The 23,833-nt window shown below is 42.0% G+C and overlaps 1 protein-coding gene across 1 annotated transcript; it reads left to right on the forward strand.

Moving 5' to 3' along the window:
- Window positions 1-258: 258 nt before the first annotated feature.
- Window positions 259-23,093, forward strand: lima1a (LIM domain and actin binding 1a). The gene is made up of 11 exons (XM_056423183.1): window positions 259-413; window positions 2,334-2,519; window positions 3,352-3,397; window positions 8,386-8,820; window positions 15,949-16,015; window positions 17,614-17,708; window positions 18,192-18,257; window positions 18,426-18,477; window positions 18,834-18,898; window positions 18,982-19,115; window positions 21,411-23,093. The coding sequence occupies exons 2-11, from the start codon at window positions 2,395-2,397 to the stop codon at window positions 22,474-22,476; spliced, it is 2,151 nt and encodes a 716-aa protein (XP_056279158.1). The 5' UTR covers window positions 259-413; window positions 2,334-2,394; the 3' UTR covers window positions 22,477-23,093.
- The last annotated feature ends 740 nt before the right edge of the window (window positions 23,094-23,833 follow it).

The following is a 23,833-nucleotide window of genomic DNA, read 5'->3' on the forward strand; positions in this document are numbered from 1 at the left end:
GAAGCCTTGACCTTGTGGGAAAGTAGGCAGCCAGTCTCTGTAGTTCACTCAACTTCCAGTAATCCAGTGTGGGTTCCCCCCAGCTCCCCCACCCCCACCCTGAGTCCTCCTCCCGCCTCCTCCATGCTGCTCGTCTCCCATGTTCGCTGCTCCTCTCACACACCTCCAGGCGGCTCACACTGAACGCTGCTGATTGGACGAGGAGGGAGAGGTACCTGCCAGGTGGAGGTTAGTGCTGCTTCCTTATTGGCAGGTGGGAGTTAAATGGGTGTGTTGGGAACGCCTCTTTCTTCCCTGTCTATTCAAAAGCGCTGGTGGCAGCGACTGGGGGCTGAAAAGGAGAAGGAGAGAAAAGTAGCTGACATCTGAAACCCACCACGTGAGGGAGTAACACAGCTGTGATAGTCACACAGGTAGGCGGTTTTCAAATGTTGCCTTCTTCTTTCTGACTTGATGAAGAGGAAACCAGTCAAGTGAAGCTATGTTCCTTCAGACCGTTTCTCTAAAACTTGAACTCAAACATCCAGGAATGCTTTCCCCCCATTCGCTGTCTATTGACGGCAGGGTTCATAGTTGCCGATACTGTGGTCCTTTTGTTGCCTCTGACACATGACTTTAACGCTTTGCATGAGTCTGTTTTACATGCTGCTTTGTTTGTAATCTAAACCTTGTGACAGAGGAGTCTGTCATCCTTCATTTTGTGTTTGACTAGTTAGGAGATTATTTGGGATCCTGGGCGTGTCGATGCGAGTTTGAGATGACTAGTAAGCTGAAAGGGTCAGTCATGTTATAAACTGTTGCAAAGTAATTGATGAAGCTAAATTAATAACTGTTTCCTCACAAATGTGATGTTTGCTGCTTATCTGTCTCGACGTAATATCTGGTCAGACAAAACAAGACAGTTGAGGACTTTAAATTGGGCTATTAATATACACTTCACACTTTTCTCTTTTTGATTAATAAAAATAAACTACAAATTTCATTAATTGAAAATATGCTTGGGAATCATTACATCAACTTGATTGGATTGTTTGTAATGTAAGATGCTATGCCACTTTAAATCAGATTGATTACGAACACCTTGTGAATAGCGGTTCAATGGGTGCCTCTACCTCCAGGGTTCGTTGAGCCCTGTGGTTCTGCAGGATGTTCTTCTTTGAATTCGTGAACTTGATGCGTCTCTTGTCAAGGTGCATGTTGTACTTCTTTTGTAGTATCATTTTCCATTCAGCTCAAAGGTGCTGGGATACTTGGCCTGCCAACGCTTCCCGCGGTATCCTCTTTCTTTCAGGTTCATCTGGTTCTTTTGTCAGTCAAAACAATTTGACCATTTATTTGTGTTTTTAACAGGGTGGTATAAATGTTCCCCTCAGTCAAACAACTTCATGTGCAGTGTTGTCAGGTTCCAGTTCTGACTTCACTAATGCAATGCATGTTAAAATGTATTTATTTTGGGGTGCATGTTTTGCTGTTTCCTGTATAAATGTCAGTGGCAATCACTTTTTTGTGTGTGTATGTGTTACCAATCTCTCAAAATAGCAAGCAACTCTTACGAAGTGGCCCTGGTGGCGGTGAAATGGTAGCATAAAGCAAACCGTGTTGTAGGGAATTGAAAAGCCACAATAGTCCACCTGCTGGGTGACGTGGAGGCCCCGGAGGCCCTGACATCGCCAACTCTCTCTCATTGTTTAACAGCGTGTATAACTCACAGATTACATCTGTTTATTATAAGCTGACTGCGCTGCTGCATGTGTCTGCTTGCCCTCAGCATTGAGGCTGAGAAGTTGCAGAAGCACGCAGAGCTATGTGTGTGTGAGTATACAAGAGGGTGTTTGTGTGATGCAGGCGTATCGGTTGTCTTGTCTGCTGGTAGGCGCCCTCGAGGCTCAGCTAAAGCCGAGTCACACAGGGAACAGATGGTCATTGGCTGTGTGACGTGCTCTATTGACTCTGACTCAAACACTGGGCCGGGTCATGCTGCAGTGACGGTGGTAACAGTCCAATGTGGATTCTGGCAGTAATATATTGATCTCTGATGGGTGAGGTTTTGACATTATGTAAAAGCCAAACGGGGATGTCTGAGCTGATCTGGAGCCTGTATCTATTCAGATGTGTGAAGAAAAGGGGCCATTGTGACATTATCTATCAGTGTGAGAAGGGAAGTGTCATCAAAATGTGAATGTACAGGGAAAGTGTTCCTTTCACCTTCAACTCTCAAAGTTTTAAAACAACGGAGCCAAAAGTACAATCAAGACTTTATCAGCAGTACTAAATAATGTGATTATTTGCCTTGTTTGGCTCAGTATGTTCCTTCTGTTTGTGTCCTCTCACAGTAACGACACATGTTCCTCGAAAGCTGACGAGACAAATTGATTGCTCAGACGTTCAGCAAAGATGGCCTTCGCCGCTCCTTTCAGCCGCGGACAGTGGGCGTCCCAGTCTCTGAGGGTCACCGCCAAGGAGATGTCCATCGTCTCTACCCGGGGGAAAAAGACCGCCATTGCAGAACGCTTCTCCAAGTACGTCTAACCTTGGCTCACTCTTCCCCTCTGGCTTCCACCGAGAGTATAATTAATAATTCACCAGAAGCCACTCAGCAGATAGGTCTTCTTTTTTTATCTCTCCACTCGGCTGTTTTCAGTTTCCTCTTTTCTGTCAAATATTCACACCATCAGCTTTAACCGGTTACTCCAGTTGTGAAACTTTTGGGTTCATAGACTTTTATATTACTATAAGTGCACCAGCATTCAGGTCTTTCCTCTTTTACCCGTTTAAAGATATTAAGTTACTCGTTTGTGAATGGAGAAGGTTTGCATTGGTGGATTTTTCCTCACTGAAATTACTCCATCTGACCAGTAGGAGATAGTCCTGCTCCCTTTCAGGCCCTACAACGTTTACAATATTTTCTGTTCCATTAACTATTCAAGAAATGGCCCAATTTAGTTATCTTTCCACTAATGCACATTTTTTAATGGAAACTTACTTCATATTGAATTGAATATCTATTTTTAATATCATAAACATGTGTGCTCCTGGAGTCAGACAAAGAAACTTGAAACTTCTCAAACTAAACAATTTGAGAACTGCAAGACCAGAGTCCAGATGTTTGTCTTTACATTAGAAGCAGAGGTGAAACAAAACAAAAACATCTAGTCACTTCCTGTGCCACCACACAGGAAGTCACAAGTGACTTCCTGTGAGGTGAGTCAAGTATTTTCCATTTGTAACGCATGAAATCCTCTAATGTTTTTTGAGAGGCGCAAAGATATTTCATATTAGTTTCCTGGGTCTTTGTGGTGATGGCATCAGCATAAATATTCTCCCATTCACTCCCAACTTCCTCCTCCTCAGATACCAGTTGGCAGCAGAAGAGGGAAATGCAGAGAAGAAGAAAGCGGTATGTAACTTATTCAATGTGTCAGGATTCACTCCTTCAACGTAGTGGAAGAAGTGTTCAGATACTATACAGTAAACAAATCAATATTATAATGCAGCACAAACAATAAATGTGTGCATTCAAAATTCATTTAAATGTATTTAAAGTCCTTTAACCCTTGTGTTGCCTTCGGGTCATTTTGACCCCATTCAATGTTTAATGTCGGTGTTCTTTTGGGAGTCAACAAACAAACATAAAGTACCTCACACTTAAACTTGGAAAACAATATTAATTCTAATAATTTTCTGGAGATTTTAATAGCTGGGGTCATATTGACCTCAAGGGTAAAATATGTTAGTAAATATAAAGGTAACAGGAGGGTTAAACATTGAATCGGGTCAAATTGACCCAAAGGCGACAGGAGGGTGAAACATTGAATCGGGTCAAATTGACCCGAAGGCAACACAAGGGTTAAAAATATTTGATTATTTATAAGTTGCTGGACTTCTAGGATTACATTATAAATATGTTACTTAGGGAAGTCACAAGAAACGATGCCACGCTGATGCTAAAATTCTCAAATTGTGAAGGTACTTGTTTGTCTACATTAGTAAACTCGCCATCATGTCTGGGGGATGCAACTTGTTTTCGCCTCAATGATTCCTGCAGAATCAGTTAAAATGAGTATTGGGCGAAGGTACATTTATAATGGTATGTTGTGTCTTTAAATTTAGTTATTGTTGTGAAACTTTAATAAAGGCAGTTATTTGAAGATGGTTTCATAGCAATAAATATTAGAGGAATTATAACCTGTTTAACTTCCTAACACTACCATTTTTAAAGTTATTGTTTTTGAATTTTTACTGCAACCAAATTGAGTATCTAGAAACATGGAATTTCACTGGTGTTGGTATTGCTAACTAATACATAATTTAATTGTTAAAGGGTTTGCGCTCCAATTCAGGCTTTTAAAGAAATGTCAGTTGTCATCTCTGTACACTGTTAAAAAGTAGAAGAGGTACTTTTTAGATGTGGATATGGCCTCTTACACTTCCTCTAACAGTGAGTGGGCAATTTCTGTTTTGTTTTACTTAGCCAGGATAATCTCAATGAGATTATGAATCTCATTTACAAGTGGATCCTGGCACAAAAGATGGTGCAACATGTTTATACAAGCACCTCAAGAAACAGAATAATGTATACATGAGATTAGTTTAATCCTTAATATCGATAAATGGTGTGGACATGATGGGCCTGTAACTTAATGAAAATGCCATTTCATTTTATAATTTAATCAGAAGTTTTGTATGTCGACCTTGAAGCTTTCAGACAATCGCAGAAGAGTAAAAAGTACAATGTGTCCCTCTGAACTTTAATGTATACAGTAGCTGAAAATGAAAGTACTCGAAGAACAATAATGTGTTACTTTCCAACACTGCTCCCTCTGCATTTTGAAGGTAAGAAGATGCTTTTATTTTTAAAACATTAATCTTAAACTGAGACATCGGTTGATCAGCATTTCCACAAACACCAGCGGCAGAAGTAGGAGAGTCGTGCAGTGGCGGTCACAAGAAGCCTTCGGCCCAACCGATCTGCGTCGGAAGGCGTGTTTGATGCCGTCACTGTTGGTATGGCGCGCAGCAGGAAGGCTGTGCAGGGTCAGAGCGCTTCTCGACAATCTCTCTAACATCTGATCTTGAAGGTCTTTGCAAACTTGTTTGCCTTTTGGTTGCATTCAGTGTACTTTTCTCAGTTTCTTCTTTCTCCTTTTTCTATTTCTTTATTTAGTTTAATGGACATTTAAAACTCCTGACTTATCCTTCAGCAGCACCATGAAGTTTGTGTTTTTGAGTCAAATTTCTCAACAACTACTGAATTTATTGTCATAATAAATTCAATTAGGTTCTGACGTTCATATTCCCCTCAGAATGAATCCTAAGGTCGATTTTGATCCTGTTACTTTTTCACCATCGGGCCAACATCTCAATGGTGCCTCAGCTGTACTTTATCTTAAGTACTAGCAAATATTTACATGCTAATGTTGTTCTTGTGTTTGTTACTTTCCGTATTATTATTTTTAAATGCAGTGCGTTATGCAGAAAGTTGCTGATTTCACTAAAATAAGTGTTCTCTAGCATTTTACCACATTTGGCATCATTTCTTATAATAAACATCTGATATAAATGTAAAGAAGGCGTATCGGATTATTATTCATCCATGTTTTCGTCTCTGCAGTTTTTCTTTTTTTCCAGCATGCTCCTTTTTTTACCTTCTCATTTCCTGGACTTATTTTCCCTCAGTGACCGTCTCTGTTTCTGATTTTCTCCCCCTCCCCTCACTCACTCCACTCCCTCTGTTTCCTTCCCTCCTTCCTTCCCTCTGTTGTAGGAGGAGGGTGGGCTAGTTACTTCATGCAGCTCTGATCACTTCTCAAGGCGTTTACATCTGGGACAGCTTGTAGCCGGCCAGCAGACTCACTCTACACACACGTACATTTTAAACACACGACAACTGGACAGCCGGGTCTTCAGCGTCTCTCTCAGGTTTTGAACTCGCTACTTTACTTTGGTGGCATTTCCCAGCTTTTTGTTCTCTATCCTGCAGATTCAGGTTTAGGGGGTTGCATGCTGAGCAGCTCTTTGTCTTTCTCCCTTCTGCCTTTCATAGCTGAAAGTGTTTGCGTGCATGAATGCTAAAATGTAGTTTAGTGTATGCGTGTGCGTGTATATAGTTGTTGTTTTTAGCTGTCCGAGGACCAGGTGGCGTCACTCCAACATTGATGGAATTCATTGAATAAACTAAAAACAGATTCAGAGAGCAGCTTGTGTGTGTGTGTGTGTGTGTGTGTGTGTGTGTGTGTGTGTGTGTGTGTGTGTGTGTGTGTGTGTGTGTGTGTGTGTGTGTGTGTGTGTGTGTGTGTGTGTGTGTGTGTGTGTGTGTGTGTGTGTGTGTGTGTGTGTGTGTGTGTGTGTATGTGTTGTGTTCTCTCTGCCAAAAACTTAATAGAAATAGTGAGTCATCCTGTTGAAATAGTTGGTGTTGCTGGCAGTTTATCTTCTGCCTTCCCACTACTTGGTTTGAATACTTGTGCAGCCAAAGTCATTGTTAAATGGTTCTGTACAGCACATATGCTGGTCAGGAAATCTGACTAATCAATTTAAGAAACTATTGTACTAAATGTAAATGTATATCTTGGGTTTTGTTCTCAACTTGATTTGTGCTTAAACTCATCAAATAATCTTCATTTATTGTCCTCAACATAAGTTAAAGGCCTCTTCTAGAGCTACAACATGTTAAGAGCTGGACTTGGTCACTTAACTTTGTTTTTTGGGATTGGCCCCATTTCATGTGAAAGTGTTATGCTTTAACTTTTACTTATGTGATGGGTGGTATGCAGGCACGTGCACAGATAGAGCCCTAGTGGTGCTCAAGCACCAGCCCTTTTGCCCTTTTTGCTGCAGTATTTAAGAATAAAAATGACTGTCATCAAGTCCCCCCAAATGTGTTTTTTATGAACGCCCTCGCCTCTCCCTCCACTCTCTCCTCCCCTCTCCGCAGTCACAAAACGCCCACCAAAGGCTCTCACCTCTCAACCTCTCAAACAGGTGTTTGTCCCTAGTTTGTCCTTGATAAATCAACCACATAAATCAACCACAACATTAGCGCTGTTGAAAACATGACGCGACGTTTAAAAAATAAAAAAACAAAAAAACACGAAAACCAACGAATTTCAAGCTGCCAAGCCTGTTTACTGACGTTAGTTATGTTTAGAGAATAGAGAGAGAGAGGAGAGAGAGAGAAGAGAAAGAGAAGAGAGAGAGAGAGAGGAGAGGAGAGGAGAGGGAGAGGGAGAGGGCTAGTTCTTCCTGGTTTAACGGGCTAACTAAGGAAAAAAAAAAAAAAACTGAAAAAATCATAAAGCCCTGCCAAATGGCCAGGCCTGGCTGGCCCGCTGACAGAGGTTAGGGCATCGGCCCAGGCGGCTGTTGAGAACCGCTGCCTCTCTTGTGTTGTTGATCAATGAAACAAAATGACGTCTATCAGAATACAGATCCGTATCAATCAGCGAGGAGGGCGATACAGACGCCATTAATCAGAGCGCTCAGCTTTGTACTGCCTATAATAATTCATAATTGAATGCTAAGTACTGTGCTGCTGCCAGAGGAGCTTATTCAGGAGGAGACGAGGTCGGAGGTGCATCATCGCTAATGTGTCATCAGTGTGTTGCTTTGCTTGCTTCAACTTTTTTTTGGGTTTGCTTTGGCCAAAATGTTTGTATTTGCCCTGGTGGTATGTCATCTCTAAGATTTTAATTGAAAGAAGTCAGTATGTGTCCCGGAATGAGGTCACTACATGGCGATTGAGGCTACATGGGACTGATGATAGTGTTTTGCTTTTAAAAACTTTTTGCTATTAAAAACTGTCTGAGGGCATTTTTGGTGAAAAGGAAAAAAGTGAGGAGCACAGTTGGGGGGGGGGGGGGGGCGGAAGAGATATGAAAAACAAAATCACACGCATGCAATTACTGCTTTTCCTCCAAAGACGGACAAGACTTTTGAAATTGTAACTTAATATCTCTTGGACTGATTACTTGTATTTTCAGAATACTGGGGTGGATGTTTTTCTGACTTTTCCATGACTAACAATGACCAGATTAATTCATAATTAAAATAATTGTTGGTTGCTGCCGGACTTAATCTCGCCTGCTTAAACTGGACCCCAACAAATGCAATAATTCCTCCTGTTTGCTGAAAAATATAGTGACCAGCTGTTTTGGAAAATGAAACTATAAATATAACTGCGACATTTAGCTCTGCAGTGGGAACCGATGTGTTTGGAGCTGTTAGCCACAGACTGGGGGAGTCAAAGTATTGAGCAACAAACATGTTGTTGGTTTTGGACTTATGTGAGATATATTGACAATTACAGAATAATATCAGCCTCATTTTAGTGTTAATCACAAAGTGTGAAGTGCTTATTTTTATTTTCTATTCTATTTTTCTCTGCAGGTTGCAGAAGATCTTCTCTCCACACTGCGCAGCGGGAATCTGAGTGATTTAAAGAAACGCTGGGAACAACGGCAGCCGCCTGCCAGCCACAGACCCCAACCTCAAACCTTGATCCCTGCTGACCCTCAGAGCCACGTCAGCCAACCAACAGGCCTCAGACCCACATCACAGATTGACAAGCAGCCAAACGCCTTTACAACCACCACACTCCCACAAGACCAGGATACTGAGCGGGACACGCTGCTTCACACTGAGACCGGCACCAGCCAGCTGCATTCTGCTCCACACGAGGATCTGACCGACATGGAGAAGCCCAGCAGAGATTCAGAGGGGCAGGAAGCAGCAGCAGCAGAAGTATCTGACGCTGAGAAGCCCAGCGTCCCCCTCAACAGCCTCAAGATGATGTTTGAGAAGGGAGAGAACCTGACCGACCAGGTGAGTCTTTTATTTCACGAATGGTGACCAGTAGATTGTCCTTTTCACCATCAAGTTAATGGGCGGGATCATCGGGTTTGGCTTTTCCGGTTCATGAGTCGGACTTCTGTTTAACTTGACTGTTCACAGTATCGAGTCAAACGTTGGGGAGGTCTAAGTCTGACGTTTTCTTTTAGTTTCATTCGAACAGAAAAGCATCTTGATAAGTTTAAGTAATAAAAAAAAAAAAAGCTTGTTCTCAAAGAGGTCAAATCCCTCCAGTAATTTCATGCTGCTATTCACATGTTGCAGCTTCACTTCACCATCCCTTATCTCAAAACACACACGCGCACACACACCCTCAGCTGACTCGCACATCCTCTCGACAAGCATCAGTGACTGGAGCTTCAAGCTAATTGTTATTTGTGGAGCATAAAAATCATTTAACGTCCCGTCATGCATTCACTTGAGGCGTGCAACATGTAAAGTGCAAATACTCGGTGTGACATGTTAAACAACGACCGTGCTGTGTGTCCTCGACACAGAGCGCCCATTTACAAGAGGAAGAGGGGATTATGAGATGTTAAGAAGCATACTGGTGTTTCTGTCTTCGGTCGTTTAAAATCAAACGTGTTTTGTCCTCTACAGTACATGGTTGATTTATAATAAATGGCACCACAGTCATTTAAATTGCTATGGTCAAGAATTTGATATAAATAATGGATCACATCACTTGTAGCGACAAACCAACAAAAATGGATCTTTCAAAGATGCAGTTCCCTTCAGCTCCACAGCGCATTTTGTGTCCATCGGCTCATGATTCAACCTCAACTTTATGGTTTTGGTTCATTTTGCTGCGCTTGTAGTGTTTTTTTTGTGCAGCTGATTAACCCACATTATGCTACCTGCACAGCCTCGGTGGATGCTGTGAGATGTGAGCAGCTTTGTTCGAGGAGTTGAGCAAGCCGACATCTCCTCCTGTAACTCGGCGCCAACTCCCTCCGGCAATCAGCCACTCTAAAGAATTTCTGCTCGTCCATTCCCGTAAATGTTTTTGTCGTTTTCATTCTCGATGGGTCTGCTCTTCAATCATGTTCCTGCTCACATGTTTGTAGGGCAGAGTTATCTTAAAAAAGACAAACTCCAACAGGCTCCAACATTACCCATCACATTGACACATGGATCTTTCTGTTTTTTTATTTATTTTTATAAGGACATGGTGCTACTCATTGTTTTTTTTATTGTCAACAAATACTACAAAAAGACCAAAACCAATGATGTGTTTGTCCTAAGGATGTTCCTAATGACTAATTACCCTGACTTGGACTGGTTGACAAATTAATATAGAATTTATTTTTGTTGTCAAAATTGAGCATAATTAATATATTTTTAAACGTTGTCAAATATATGAATAATCGTATTTTAAATGCTGTTGAAATCGATGTGTCCGCTGTGGTCACTCAGTTAGGCCAGCAGTCTGGTCCAAGAAAGGTCATGTGTTTGCAATGCTTATCAAGTATCTTGGCGCGCCATTTTAAGCTAGCTTATTCTCGTGCTCGCTGTCTGTGGCTCTCAGCCCAAAGCTTATTAGTTCCCACTGAAGGAGTAAATGTTTATTAAGTAAAAAATCACAAAATACAAAAAGCTCATCAATTTTATAAAACAATGTTTGCTTTAGTTAAATTTCTTGCCAAGACTTGGATGAGAATCTGAACTAGTCTGACAGCAGTATGACGCTTCACTTGGCACAGACTGGAAATGGGCTAGTCTGGTTCTGTCAAAAGTTAAACTAAACTACCTAAAACTCCTAGTTAACACAGTTTATCTAGTTTTGTTTAATCATCCTTACTAAAACCAAAGTGTAAACGTAACAAGTTTTGGTTATACTGGAAGGGATGTACTAGTCAGCCAGGCCAGCTGTTTCCAGTCTTTATGCTAAGCTAAATAATGGCTGCTGTTATACTAATTTATACTCTAAGTGTATTTCCCAAAATGTAAAAATATTCCACTAAAACTTCCTCAATGGTGCATTTATTGGGACTACTTTCAGCTGTGGATTAATCCCAATAGGTGCACCAGTGAAGACTTGCAGCAAGAAGACGGTGAATGAGGGATTAAAGAGAGAAAAAATACTGAATAAACTGAAGATAGTTTGAGGTTTTGTGAGATCCGTGACTGACAGAGTGGTTCTTGCCAAAAAATCTGTAGTCTGAATATCTAAATGTGCTTTTATCGCAAGACCGACGGTTTGTGGGCTTTCAAAAAACAATTGCGTTTGAGGAGCGCTTCGGGGACCTTTACTGCATGTTGCATAGTTGTCTTACCAAAAGAGGGATTGTTTAGGGAAATCACTGAGCAGTAATACAAGATCTAGTACTTGTACAATGGCGTCCACTGTATAGCTGAGGCCGGGCCTTGGGCTTCTCTTTGTTGAGCTCCTCCTCTCGGGGCAGATGATGTCATGGTGCCGGCTGGCTCATGACTGCAGACGGCTGATCTGCCCTCTGAGCCTCTTCAGACGGTCTCCCCCCTCCGGCCATCAAAGCTCTCCTCTTCCCCTCCCACCTCATCAATCATCCTTGTTGTCCACTTCTCTGCTCCTCAGCCCTCTGTCCATCTCCTCCCCATTTTCTCTCTCCACCCTCCCTCCCCCTTCTAAATCTCGACCTCCACAATCTCCTGCTACCCCCTACAGTCTGAAGGGGGTTTCGGTCGGTCCTCAACTTTAGTCCAGACGGAAATATATTATCAACTATTTGGTGGATTGAAATGACATTTTTCCCCAGATTCCCGTTCCCCAGAGGACGAATCCTACTGAATTTGAAGTCCATGCTTTTCCTTTAGCGCCCCCAGCAGGGTAAATCTATCCTGTGTAATGTACAACATGCATACACGGATGCATAGTCCTCAAAAGAAAGCCCAATGACTTGATGACTAACTTTCCCTCCTTGCATCACCCCTTGTTGGATTACCAAGCATTGATTTGGAACATGCAGTCATGTACCCGTCAGGATGAGTTGTAATAACTTTGGTGAACCCTTTTTCCTTTAGCGCCATTTTATTAGTTTTGCAAAATGCCTGCAAAGCTAATGCCTCCGCTGTAATTTAAGTTTAATGCTAATGAGCAACTGTTAGCGTGCTAAAATGGTTAACATGCGACTCATTAAACCATTAGCATGTTGGCATTGTGAGAATGCTATCATGTTGAGTTACTACCCCCACCCATCTCGTATCTCCCACTCACTCCCCTCTTTAGGCCGGGGAGGCGCTCCGAAATGAATTGACCCTCACCCGGCTTGCCGAGAAAACCGGCCCCTCCCTCCCACACACGGCTCATCCCCACCTATCCGTTCCCTCTATTCCCCCCCCCCCCCCTCCTCCCTCTGCACCAGCTGCTTCCCCACCTTCTGCCTTCTGTCCCAAACGACTCCACCCTGAACGCCAGCCGCTTTATTCTGTGGCTGGGGTACCGAGACACAGTAAACACAAAAAACTGCACACACCCACCTCCCTCTGAACAAACACCCTGACACACTTTGCCTCCCCTCATTATCCCCACCTTCATCCGGCCACACCCCTCTCTTTGAGAAGCCCCCTCTGGAGCACCTGCTCCCTGTCGCCTCGCCTATTCCCACCCAGTCCGTCCCCTCCTCCCCACCTCCATTTCTCCTGCCTGAAGCCAGTCGCGCTGCTCCGTTTGTTCCTCCTCACGGCTGCATTCAGTCCTCCTATCCCTCCGAACTGGCTTCACCTCCCGGCTCTCTGCTGACATTTATTCCTTCTGGCCTTTGCGCCCCGGTTGCCGTTCACGAGAGGTAGCTATGGTGTTTCCATTCAAATCGTTCAATATGTGGTTTCTTGCTTTCTTTGTTTGGCATCTGGACAGGCACCCGGCTCCGTTACCCTGAGACGCACTACGTCTACTTTGACTGTTGGATTAGGATCTTTTCTTCTTGCAGCTGAACAAGTTCTTTTAGTGGACGCGGTTGCAGAAGTGCCCGTCATGGAAAGGTCCTCTTAGTGGGGTGACTTTATCTGTGGCTCCTTTCAAAATGTGTCCCTTCACTTTGAATAATATCATTGAGTAGCTTGGGTATATTCCCTTGTTTCAAAAGCTATTGACTCATAATCATGATGTGATTCTCTTCCTCTTGTGTCTTTTTTGTTTTGCATGATCGAAGAACATCTTATTGTTTTGGGTGACGTGTGTTGTGTGAGGTGGGTTTGGGGACAGGGTGGGGTTGTGTCTGTAGGGGAGCTTTAATAGTATCGGGATTAGCAGCAGATTCTTTGTCTAGCCCACTGATCCAGTCTCCTGAGACGCAGCCTGGTCTCGCATGGCCCGGCTGCTTGTTTACATCCCACTGTCCCCCCCACCACACACACACACGGCCATAAACACAAATCAGTCACGGACAACCCCCCTGTCCTGCGAAGCTTCAATTCCAGTCTCTGGAAGATAATCCACCCTTGGGGATTGATCCATTATTATGATGACGACCGTTTCCTTTGGTGTAATTGTACTCTGTTCTCCAGCGCCAGACTCACTCTGAATAATAACTGAACACAAATGAACACTCAGCCTGTGTCTGCATGCATATTAATTATTTAGCACTGCTTGTATGTCCAACTCACTCCTGACTGAGGTGCTCAGATTAAGACGCGCCCTCAGATGACCTCGTCTGTGATGTTCATGTTAAACATAAAAGTCAAGTGCCAGGCTCTAAGATTAAAATATCATAAAGCTGCTATTCAACGAATGCATATATAAAGCAGTGCATCAAATGACTTCATGTTCGTCGTGGACTAATCCACGGAGCATATGACTCAGCAGTTACCCTCTGTTTTTCAGTCAATTGTTTTAATAAATGTTGTCATAACTTTACTGTTTAGGTTAACTTTGATGACTCGTAATATGCGCGCAAGATAAAAATGAGATTAGTTTAAAAACGGACAGTTGGCTACTAGCTGGTAAACATGTTGGCCTCAGCGCCAGATGTTTCCTTCAGAAGTTGGTAAAGACACCGACAAGAACATTTACTAAATTATAAGACGCACATATTAAAGGAATGATGTGTAGATATAAAACATTTTTTGGAACAATGTTCATTTGAACCTTCGGTCAGTCTGTCTGTTTTATTCAAAACGCACAATATAGCAGAACATCAGAGAGCTTTCGTGGTACAAACCAGACGTTTATTGTAGTATTCCTTTCAAACTTGATGAGGCACATACCAGATCCAATCTTTCACAATAAAAGCCTTGGACATGCTAATAACTGTTTACCAGAAGGAACTCTGATTCACTGAGTATTTCACAAATGGGAAACAGTCGCACTTTTTACACTTTTGTTTATTCGTTCGCCTCCATTTTATCATCACGATGTTAATGTTGTGTTTACAGCTTGTCGTGGCGCCCCCAAAAGTGGGCCATAATCGGTATTTGCCGGTTTACGTTATTGGTTCAGTACAACATTTCATTTGCCTCATGGTTTTGATTTGAACGAAGCGTACATGTTTAATTTTACATCTATACACAGATATGTGCAGCTGTTGCGAAAGGATAAGGTTAGGCTCTTATTTTGGGGTGTTTAAAACGCTGAGCAACAATTATTCCCAGTTGTTTTCAGTGAGAACAGATGAGCATCGACTTATCAACCTCTGCTTTGTTTGTTCTTGTGAAATTCTTTCCGACTTGTACTTGCTGCAGACGCACTGAGCCTGTCGGGACGTTACATTTAGCTGACTCTTTTATCCAAAGCGACTTACAATCGTACACCAGAGACACAGCGACGAGGATGCAGGGGTAAGTGTCTTTCTCCAGGATGCATCGACTAGGGTTAGTCCAGCCCGGGATCGAACCTCCGCTCCTCTGACTGAAACACAGACCTGCTAATCACTGAGCCACAGTCTCTCTATAACAACAGCATGTGATGCAGCGGTGAAACGTTCCTGACTTTTAGATTACGTCAACTATACAAAGTTAGAAAAGCATGTAGCATCCTTAACCATGTTATTAAAGGTTACTTCAAGGGAACGCTCAGCTCTGCAACAGGCATGTTTAAAAAAGATGGAATACTGTCCTTATTTGGGGGAATTTTTCAGAAGAGTCAATCTAGTCTTAATAAGAGCAACTTTATCCAGGACTGAGACGTTATCTGGATCTTTTAATGAGCACTATTGGACATAATCACTGGGCTATTATGAAAAGGAGTAGAAAACGTGGTTTAAGATGCAGGAGCTAATTTCCAGACGACAAAGTAAAATCTACAATAATCAATATATAAACCAAGAGTAAAAACAAGGTCCTGAGTAACACCACATGTATGTAATTGGTATTGTTTACTTGTGTAAAGGGAACTTCTTCCACCAAACGGAAGAGAACTACACCTGAAGATGCATGTTGGTGGATCTGATGAGCCGGTGTTTGGACCTTGGATGTTTCTCACTGAAGGCTAATTGTGTAGAAGCGTAATCTGACCTATTGTGAAATCTGTACGTCCCCTCATGTTGGCACGACTGTTGGTTGGAGCGGTTTGACTGCTGCTGGAGACTCTGATATGACGTCAACAGATCGAAATTTGTTTTATATTTATTTTTTGGGGGTGACTGTAACCGCTTTAAGCCATGTACTCTTTAATTTTAATTATCTGCTTCTTTAGAGACTGACCACACAGCCATGAACCAAATCATGTTTAAGAAAAAAGATCTTGTATTTTTTGTTCATGTTTTTTTAACAGAAGATCTTACATTTTATTGTGAAACCACAACCGATAACTGATCAGTTTAATGTGTTTTTTGGCTGGCGGTTGTTGACAGGTTGTCTGAGGTTCCGGTTCTCTCTGAGCTCATAAGGGGATTAAAGTGGTTTGGACTGAACACACACACACACACGCTACATTTTGTCTATCTTATCCTTCCGCTTCTCTCTACTCTTTGATCTTCCTGATGGACCGTGTTGCTTCCAGCCTGTCTGTGCTGCTGGCTGAAACATGTGAGCATCAGCAGGCTGTCTGTGTGTGTGTGTGTGTGTGTGTGTGTGTGTGTGTGTTTGCAGAGGTCATGCAGGACACTCTGAAGTTGTGGTTTAGTCCTTTGACTTCTCTTTTAATGCCGTGTGTCTGACTGAGTTTTTGTTTGTTTTCTGCAGGTGCCCAAAGAGCAAACGAGTATTGGAAACGGTGGTAATACTGCCAACATGGACCAGTTACTAGGAGGTACTTTTTTCTTTTGGTTCGGTAGTTTGGGGCTTTTTATGTTTTTAGTTAGAGTGATGACAAGGAAACAAATTGGAAAGAGAAAGATGGAGAACAATAGCCAACAACTTTCTCTGGCTGACCTCAAACAAGGTACATGAATTGTTGTCCAATACAAGTAAATGCTTTCTGTAGCGGTGACCTTCCCATCTTAAGTCCAATAAATAAGTTAAGCGGTTTGGATGGTGGATGGATGGCTCTTACATTTTCGTTATTTATTGTACTATTTGTATTTCTAAATTCATAGATAATACTCTAAGTATTTTCACTTAACCCTTGTTGCCTTCGGGTCATTTTGACCCGATTCAATGTTTAATGTCTGTGTTCTTTCGGGAGTCAACAAACAAACATAAAGTACCTCACACTTAAACTTGGAAAACAATATTAATTCTAATAATTTTCTGGAGATTTTAATAGCTGGGGTCATATTGACCTCAAGGGTAAAATATGTTAGTAAATATAAAGGTAACAGGAGGGTTAAACATTGAATCGGGTCATATTGACCCGAAGGCGACAGGAGGGTGAAACATTGAATCGGGTCAAATTGACCCGAAGGCAACACAAGGGTTAATCACATTATTCTGGTGCATGCTGTATTACTCACCACTGTTACTTTACCTAGTAGTTCTATCTTAAATTGTATAGTTTGCTTTATTCTTACGTTTTATATACCTCATCTTTTCTTTCCTTTTTACCCATTTATATCCTTATCCTGCGATTGCAACTTAATTTCCCCTGTGGGGCTTAATTTGTTTTTATCTTTATAAATCCTTCACTCAAAATTGTGGAAAACACTCTGTACTGTTGATGGACGGGTGCTGTTTCTACATGTATGCGTGGACTGCTACTTGCTAATGGAGTACAGTATGCATAATCATTTTTTTATATTTACAATGGAAATGACTATGTATAATAGATTTGGCGAGCGATTGCTTACGAATAAATATTCATAATAGATGCTTCAAACTAAAGTTAACGCAAATAGATATGTATTTTCTGCCTAAAGCAAAAACAACCCGAGCCCTAATGTGCTCCCGTCCACAAAGCCTTCAGCTGCACCTCCAGTGTTGTTGGACTCGTCTGTCACAAAACAATGCCTCTACAGAGTGTTGTCCTGTTTTCCTCTGGATGGATTACATCCTTCTCAGAACCACTGAATGCTTCAGAGAGCACAGGAAGTCCCCCCCCCCCCCCCGCTTCCCTACACATACTGCACACAACTCCTCCTGACCTCGTGTTCCTGTCCACAGCCTGCATGACTAACCAGGAAAGTATGCACTGAACTGGGATGGGTGGTTACATCATGAATCCTGAACTGAAATTATTTGGCTTGTGATGAACAATTGATGTATTGTATTAAAAAAAAAGAATGCCATCAAACTTAAAACAAACTAATGCAGCACAAGGTATTTCTAGTTTGAAAGAACAAAAGTGCTTCACTCAGTCAGCAATGCTCGATCGCCTCACATTTCATTTCTAAACTCGTACAAGCTGCATTGTGTAATGATCTGTCTTTTATCTTTTGCATCAGTTTTACATTCTCAGTATTTTGTTATCAGATGGAAGTCTCGCAGAATCGACTTCTCTCCGGGACAGGATGGCCCTCTACCAAGCTGCCATTTCCAAACAGGAAGTCCCTCCCACCTCAGTCACCGTGAGTACTCGTGCCAGTCATCCTCCAAAACAATGCATTTCATTCCACTAGTTCTAAAGTTGTTTTCACCCAGCAACAATGGTGGGACGTATTCTACTTCACGTAAAATTGGAGAAACCAGCAAGAACACGAGATTTAAAAATCCTCAAACAGAAAAACTCTTAATGAAAATAGCATTGCACAACTGCAGCAAAACAACTACCCATTCAGGCCTCTCACTGAAGCCACTCTTCACCAAAAAATTGTTTTGTCAGAGCATTTGACCAATTAATAGCTGATGGGATGTGACTGTCAGGTGGACATTACTCCTCTAAATATTTACATGGCAGATAGTTGTTTGCTGCTATATTAATTCTAAATAAGAAAACGTATCAGGTGTGTTATGCAGCAAATCCATTACAAAGTGGATATGTATGATGTTTGTACCTTCACACTTGTAAAGCATTATTATATTTTGTAACAACTTCCCCTTGTTTCTGTCAGAGTGATCAGCTGGACAGTTTCTGTGGGAAGCAGAAAGAAAATGTTCCTCCGTGCACTCTGGACGTGGTGAGGAGTCTGACTTTTGTGATTTTTCAAATGAATATAAATGACTTGATACTTCGGGGTGGAAGTTGTGCTGCATCATTCGTCTGTTAGGCTTTCCCATTCCAACATTGTTTAAAGCATACAGTGTGTGTGTGTGCTCTCTTCACATCCTTTCTCTTCTTTTTCCAGAGTCCAGAGTTTGAATTAAATGGCAGGAAAGGTATTACTCCAGAGAGCAACGGTAATTTACTTTCCATGTCTTCATATTATGACTCCAGGTGATAGGAATGTTCTCCCCTGAATGAAAACTTGGCAATCGGCCCATCATTAGCAGGCGTGTTTGGGTGTAACGCTAAAACTAGATCGTGCCTAAGTTGTTCAGAGATTCATTATTTTTGTAATGATTTTTTTATCTACTACATACCATTTTGAGTACTCGATCCACTGCTTTATTTTGGATTCCTGAGCATCTAACTGTACATAACAGTCTGCAACGGTCAAGAACTCTGCTTGTATTTAACATGTAAACGGCTCCATCTAGAGTTCAGGAAACGCATCGCTATCTTTTTCCTCATTCTGGTCATGTGATCCCAACAGGCTCTGCTCCTGGTACTCCTGTCTCCTCCAATCAGAGAGACTCCTCCCAGCCCAAGACTCCCAAAGTGAGTCCTCACAGGAAATGACCCCAGACACCGACATACACCGTTTGTGTTGCTGTGAGTTAAACGGTGTTCTCTGTGTGTAGAGCTTCTGCCTGCCTGTGAGAGAGAGCTGTGTGGCGTGTCTGAAGACGGTCTATCCTCTGGAGAGGCTGGTGGCCAATCAGCACGTCTACCACAGCTCCTGCTTCCGCTGCTCTCACTGCAACACCAAACTGAGGTGAGGACCACTCGGCCATAACGATGGATGCTAAAAGACGGAGGGACTAGCCTCATTATGATAAGGTGTATATTACGATAGGGTATTAACTGACTATACTACTACAGGGTATTTACTGCTATAGGGTATTTACTGACAATACTACTATAGGGTATTAACTACTATAGGGTATTTACTGACTATACTACTATAGGGTATTAACTGACTATACTACTATAGGGTATTAACTGACTATACTACTATAGGGTATTAACTGACTATAGGGTATTAACTGACTATACTGCTATAGGGTATTAACTGACTATACTACTATAGGGTATTAACTACTATAGGGTATTAACTGACTATACTACTATAGGGTATTAACTACTATAGGGTATTAACTGACTATACTGCTATAGGGTATTTACTGACTATACTACTATAGGGTATTAACTGACTATACTACTATAGGGTATTAACTGACTATACTGCTATAGGGTATTTACTGACTATACTACTATAGGGTATTAACTACTATAGGGTATTAACTGACTATACTGCTATAGGGTATTTACTGACTATACTACTATAGGGTATTTACTACTATAGGGTATTAACTACTATAGGGTATTTACTGACTATACTACTATAGGGTATTAACTGCTATAGGGTATTTACTGACTATACTACTATAGGGTATTAACTACTATAGGGTATTTACTGACTATACTACTATAGGGTATTAACTACTATAGGGTATTAACTGACTATACTGCTATAGGGTATTAACTGACTATACTACTATAGGGTATTTACTGACTATACTACTATAGGGTATTAACTGACTATACTACTATAGGGTATTTACTGACTATACTACTATAGGGTATTAACTACTATAGGGTATTTACTGACTATACTACTATAGGGTATTAACTACTATAGGGTATTAACTGACTATACTGCTATAGGGTATTTACTGACTATACTACTATAGGGTATTTACTACTATAGGGTATTAACTGACTATACTACTATAGGGTATTTACTGCTATAGGGTATTTACTGACTATACTACTATAGGGTATTTACTACTATAGGGTATTTACTGACTATACTACTATAGGGTATTTACTGACTATACTACTATAGGGTATTTACTGGCTATATTACTAGAAGTTATTTACTGACTATATTACTATAAGGTATTTACTGAATATATTACTATAAGGTATTTACTGACTATACTACTATAAGGTATTTACTGACTATACTACTATAGGGTATTTACTACTATAGTGTATTTACTGGCTATACTACTAGAAGTTATTTACTGACTATACTATTATAAGGTATTTACTGACTATACTACTATATGGTATTTACTGACTTTTACTATAGGGTGTTTACTGACTATACTACGTGTTGGTGTTTACTGCCTGTTTGCAGACATTATTTTGTTAACTCTTCACAGTTCTCTTTACCGACATGCAGCCGAACAAGATTAATTCAAAGTAGAAGCAAAACACTTGATCACAACAGTCGTTGCCGCGACTGATCGCTCTGTCTGTTCGGGGCCTGAACCAAATTAATTTGCTTCAGCAGCACAAAGATGGCAAAGGGTGCGGCTAGATGGAGAAAGTAAAAGAGAAATGATGAGAGGTTCTTCAAAGCACCATATGTTTTGATTTTTTAAAATTAATCAACCAGCACAATCCCATCCCAGTACAATAATGTGTCGTAACTGCATGGATTGTTCTACCTTACGTTATTTGTTTTAGAAATGCCGCTTTATTTTCCTAAAGTCTCGTGTTGAACACTGTAGGCCTACATCAAGAGGACGGCAACAGATATACATGAGACACTCTGTGTTATACAGTCCAATTATTGATTTATGTTTAGAAGTAGCAAATTGAGTGCTGAAAGGTGGGTCCTAAAACCTACAATGAGTCGGCATGTTTCTACGTCGATGGGTGTTTGGTTAGATGCCTGAAGTAAAGTCTGAGACTAACTAGCTTAAGGTATTTTAACATTTTGACCTACGATAAAATATGTCGGTAAATATCCCTCTTGTGAATTCTGAAGCTTTACCATGTCTTAAAAGAAGTTGCCAACAATGAGACTACTAAAGCTGGGCTTATCACTCTATCGTTAATGTTTTAAATTACACTATCGCTACTCACCAATATTATTTGTGGGAAATTGTTTAGCAAACGGTTCATTAAACATTTGTTTTTGCATGAGAGACGATGTTATTTCACCCGGTCAGTGCAGCTTGTTGGTCTTTAACTGATTCCTTTTTTTATTATTTAGTTTGGCGAACTACGCCTCGCTGCACAACAACGTCTACTGCAAGCCGCACTTCTGCCAGCTCTTCAAGGCCAAAGGCAACTATGACGAGGGCTTTGGCCACCGGCCCCACAAAGAGCTGTGGGAGAGCAAAGAGGAGAGCGGGGAGACCTCCCCACAGGCCAACACTCACACCGTGCCAAAGGTCCAGAGCCCGGCCTCAGACCCGGACAGCCCCAGTGTGGAGGACTCCCCGCTGGCTAAAGTCAACGTGCTGATGGCCACTATGGAGGCTCTGGGTCAGGGGTCGGCAGAGAATTCCGACAGACCCAGCGAGACCCGCAGGCTGAAAATCTCCTGGCCGCCACGAACCGAGCTGCAGGACGCCACCGGCCCCAGTGAAGCTTCGACAACCGTAGAGGAGGGGACCCCCGGGAAGCCCGTCCGAGCCAAGTGGCCCCCAGAGGAGGACTCTCCCTCCACACCCCCAGAGCAGTCCAGAGAGATGCCCTGCCTGCGCCGCACCTCCTCCTTGAAGGAGCGCAGCATGCCCTTCACACTGGCGGGACAGACTCCTGCTCCTGAGGCCAGGAAAGCGAGTCCGCCTCCACCTGGGGACGACGGGCAGCTCGGTCCTGGACCCTCCAACATGGAGCTGCATGACACGGAGGGCAGCGGCGTGGACGTCCACACCAGCTCAGGAGAGGAGGAGCAGGAAGGGGAGATGAACACGGACAACATGCCGGAACATCATCTCACCAAAGAGGAAGACGACACCCCGGAGGATCAACCTGAGGAGGATGAGGAGAAGATGGAGGAGGAGGAGGAAGAAGATGAGGCTGTGTTGGAGGAAGAGATGCCTCCTCTGAAACGAGAGGAGACACCAACGGGCATCTCATCTCCTGAAGCTGAAGGTGAAGGTGAGGCCAGCCAATTGTCTCAGGATGTGGGATTCTGGGACAGTGAGGAGGTGGAGGAGCAGCAGCAGCATCAGAAAGAGGAGCAGGAGCAGGAGGAGGTGCTGACGGTGGAAGATATGATCAAGCGAAACCGATACTATGAGGAGGAAGAGGAGGAAGAGGATGTATAGACTGATTGATTACCAATATCACAACCATGGACACGTGGAGACCTTTTCTTGCTCTTTATTTGTTTTCTTCTTCTCTTCTCGAGAGTTTCTGCAGTTTCTCGTGTGAACTCTACTGAACTCTGTATTTGTGCCTTTTTGAAATAGTTTTTACAAGACTGTCTGACATTTTGTTTTTAAATGTAAACATTTTAACTTACACCCCATGGAATGAGAACTTTTGCACAAATATCAAAATGTTATGACACAGAATAATCTTTTTCATTTAATGCCTCCGATATCAATTAGAACAATAACATTATTCCAAGATGTGGGATTATTACAGGCAAGGTAAATTCTTAACAAAGACTTGTTGAGACGTGCCACTCTGTTTTAGAGAAGTAAGCTCAGCACTTTGATCTGTTCATTTTTATTGAAATTAATGGTGTTGGTTAGTTTCTGGAATATAAATCTGTAATCTTTCTTTTCAGCTTCCATTCTGTATGTTCATGTTAAATTTTAAGAAACCTAAAAAAAACTCGAGTTATAGGATCTGATGAATGTATTGCTTTTTTGTTTTTGAAACCAGGGGACCAAATATCCTAGATTACTACTGTTTAAATAAATTGTTTTAAATCAAATGGTTTAGTCTGCACTGTTTTTCCTGTGTTTCCAGTCATTTTGTTCGCAATTTAAAGTGAACGCCATTTAAATTGGGAAGCCCATCATTCTGATTATGCCTATGTGACTGGTACCAGGTAGCATCAGATGAGGACACGCTAAACATGAGGGACATACACACAACGCAGAAGCTCTGATAAAAGTACACTTTTACTAAGTGTAGCCACATTGTAACGCGCTTCATCCATGTCCTCTGAACTCTGTCCTATGAAAGGTCAGACTCCACAGTTTGTGACGTTAATACTCGTACCTTTCTCGAGCAGCAGAACAACACAAACTTGACTATGCAGCCGTAACTATAAATTATGACTTAGCTTTGCAGTTTTGAGAGAAATTCTGAAGTTGTGTTCCAAGGCATATCAACTCTGCTCATGGGGACTCTGTCACTGGACGCTTGAGTCCACTCCAGATCATTTGCCCGGACCAGTATTTGACGCTGCCTTCCTCAGTGACTGGTGGATGGCGTGTGGTACTGCACCTCTCCTCCTCAAGGCGCGGGCCTTCTGAACGTCAAACGGCGCTCGAGGAAGTGACATGAAAATCCATCGAATGCTTATCGAGACATTTACCCAGGGATATTTTGGGGTTGCCAGATTGAGAGAGAACTTCCTCTGGCAGGTTTTAATCCACCTAAAGTCACTTGTCTTTCAGGTCATTAAAACCTCAGACACTTAATTTCAAAAGAACCAGCGTAAACTCA

This window comes from Pseudoliparis swirei, chromosome 9, assembly GCF_029220125.1.
Source record: "Pseudoliparis swirei isolate HS2019 ecotype Mariana Trench chromosome 9, NWPU_hadal_v1, whole genome shotgun sequence".
In the NCBI taxonomy this organism is placed as follows: domain Eukaryota; kingdom Metazoa; phylum Chordata; class Actinopteri; order Perciformes; family Liparidae; genus Pseudoliparis; species Pseudoliparis swirei.

Coding starts and splice junctions, on each gene's coding strand:
- lima1a (XM_056423183.1), top strand. CDS start 2,395: ATGGCCTTCGCCGCTCCTTTCAGCCGCGGACAGTGGGCGTCCCAGTCT. Junction 3,398..8,385: donor ATGCAGAGAAGAAGAAAGCG/GTATGTAACTTA, acceptor TTTTCTCTGCAG/GTTGCAGAAGATCTTCTCTC. Junction 16,016..17,613: donor CATGGACCAGTTACTAGGAG/GTACTTTTTTCT, acceptor TTTTGTTATCAG/ATGGAAGTCTCGCAGAATCG.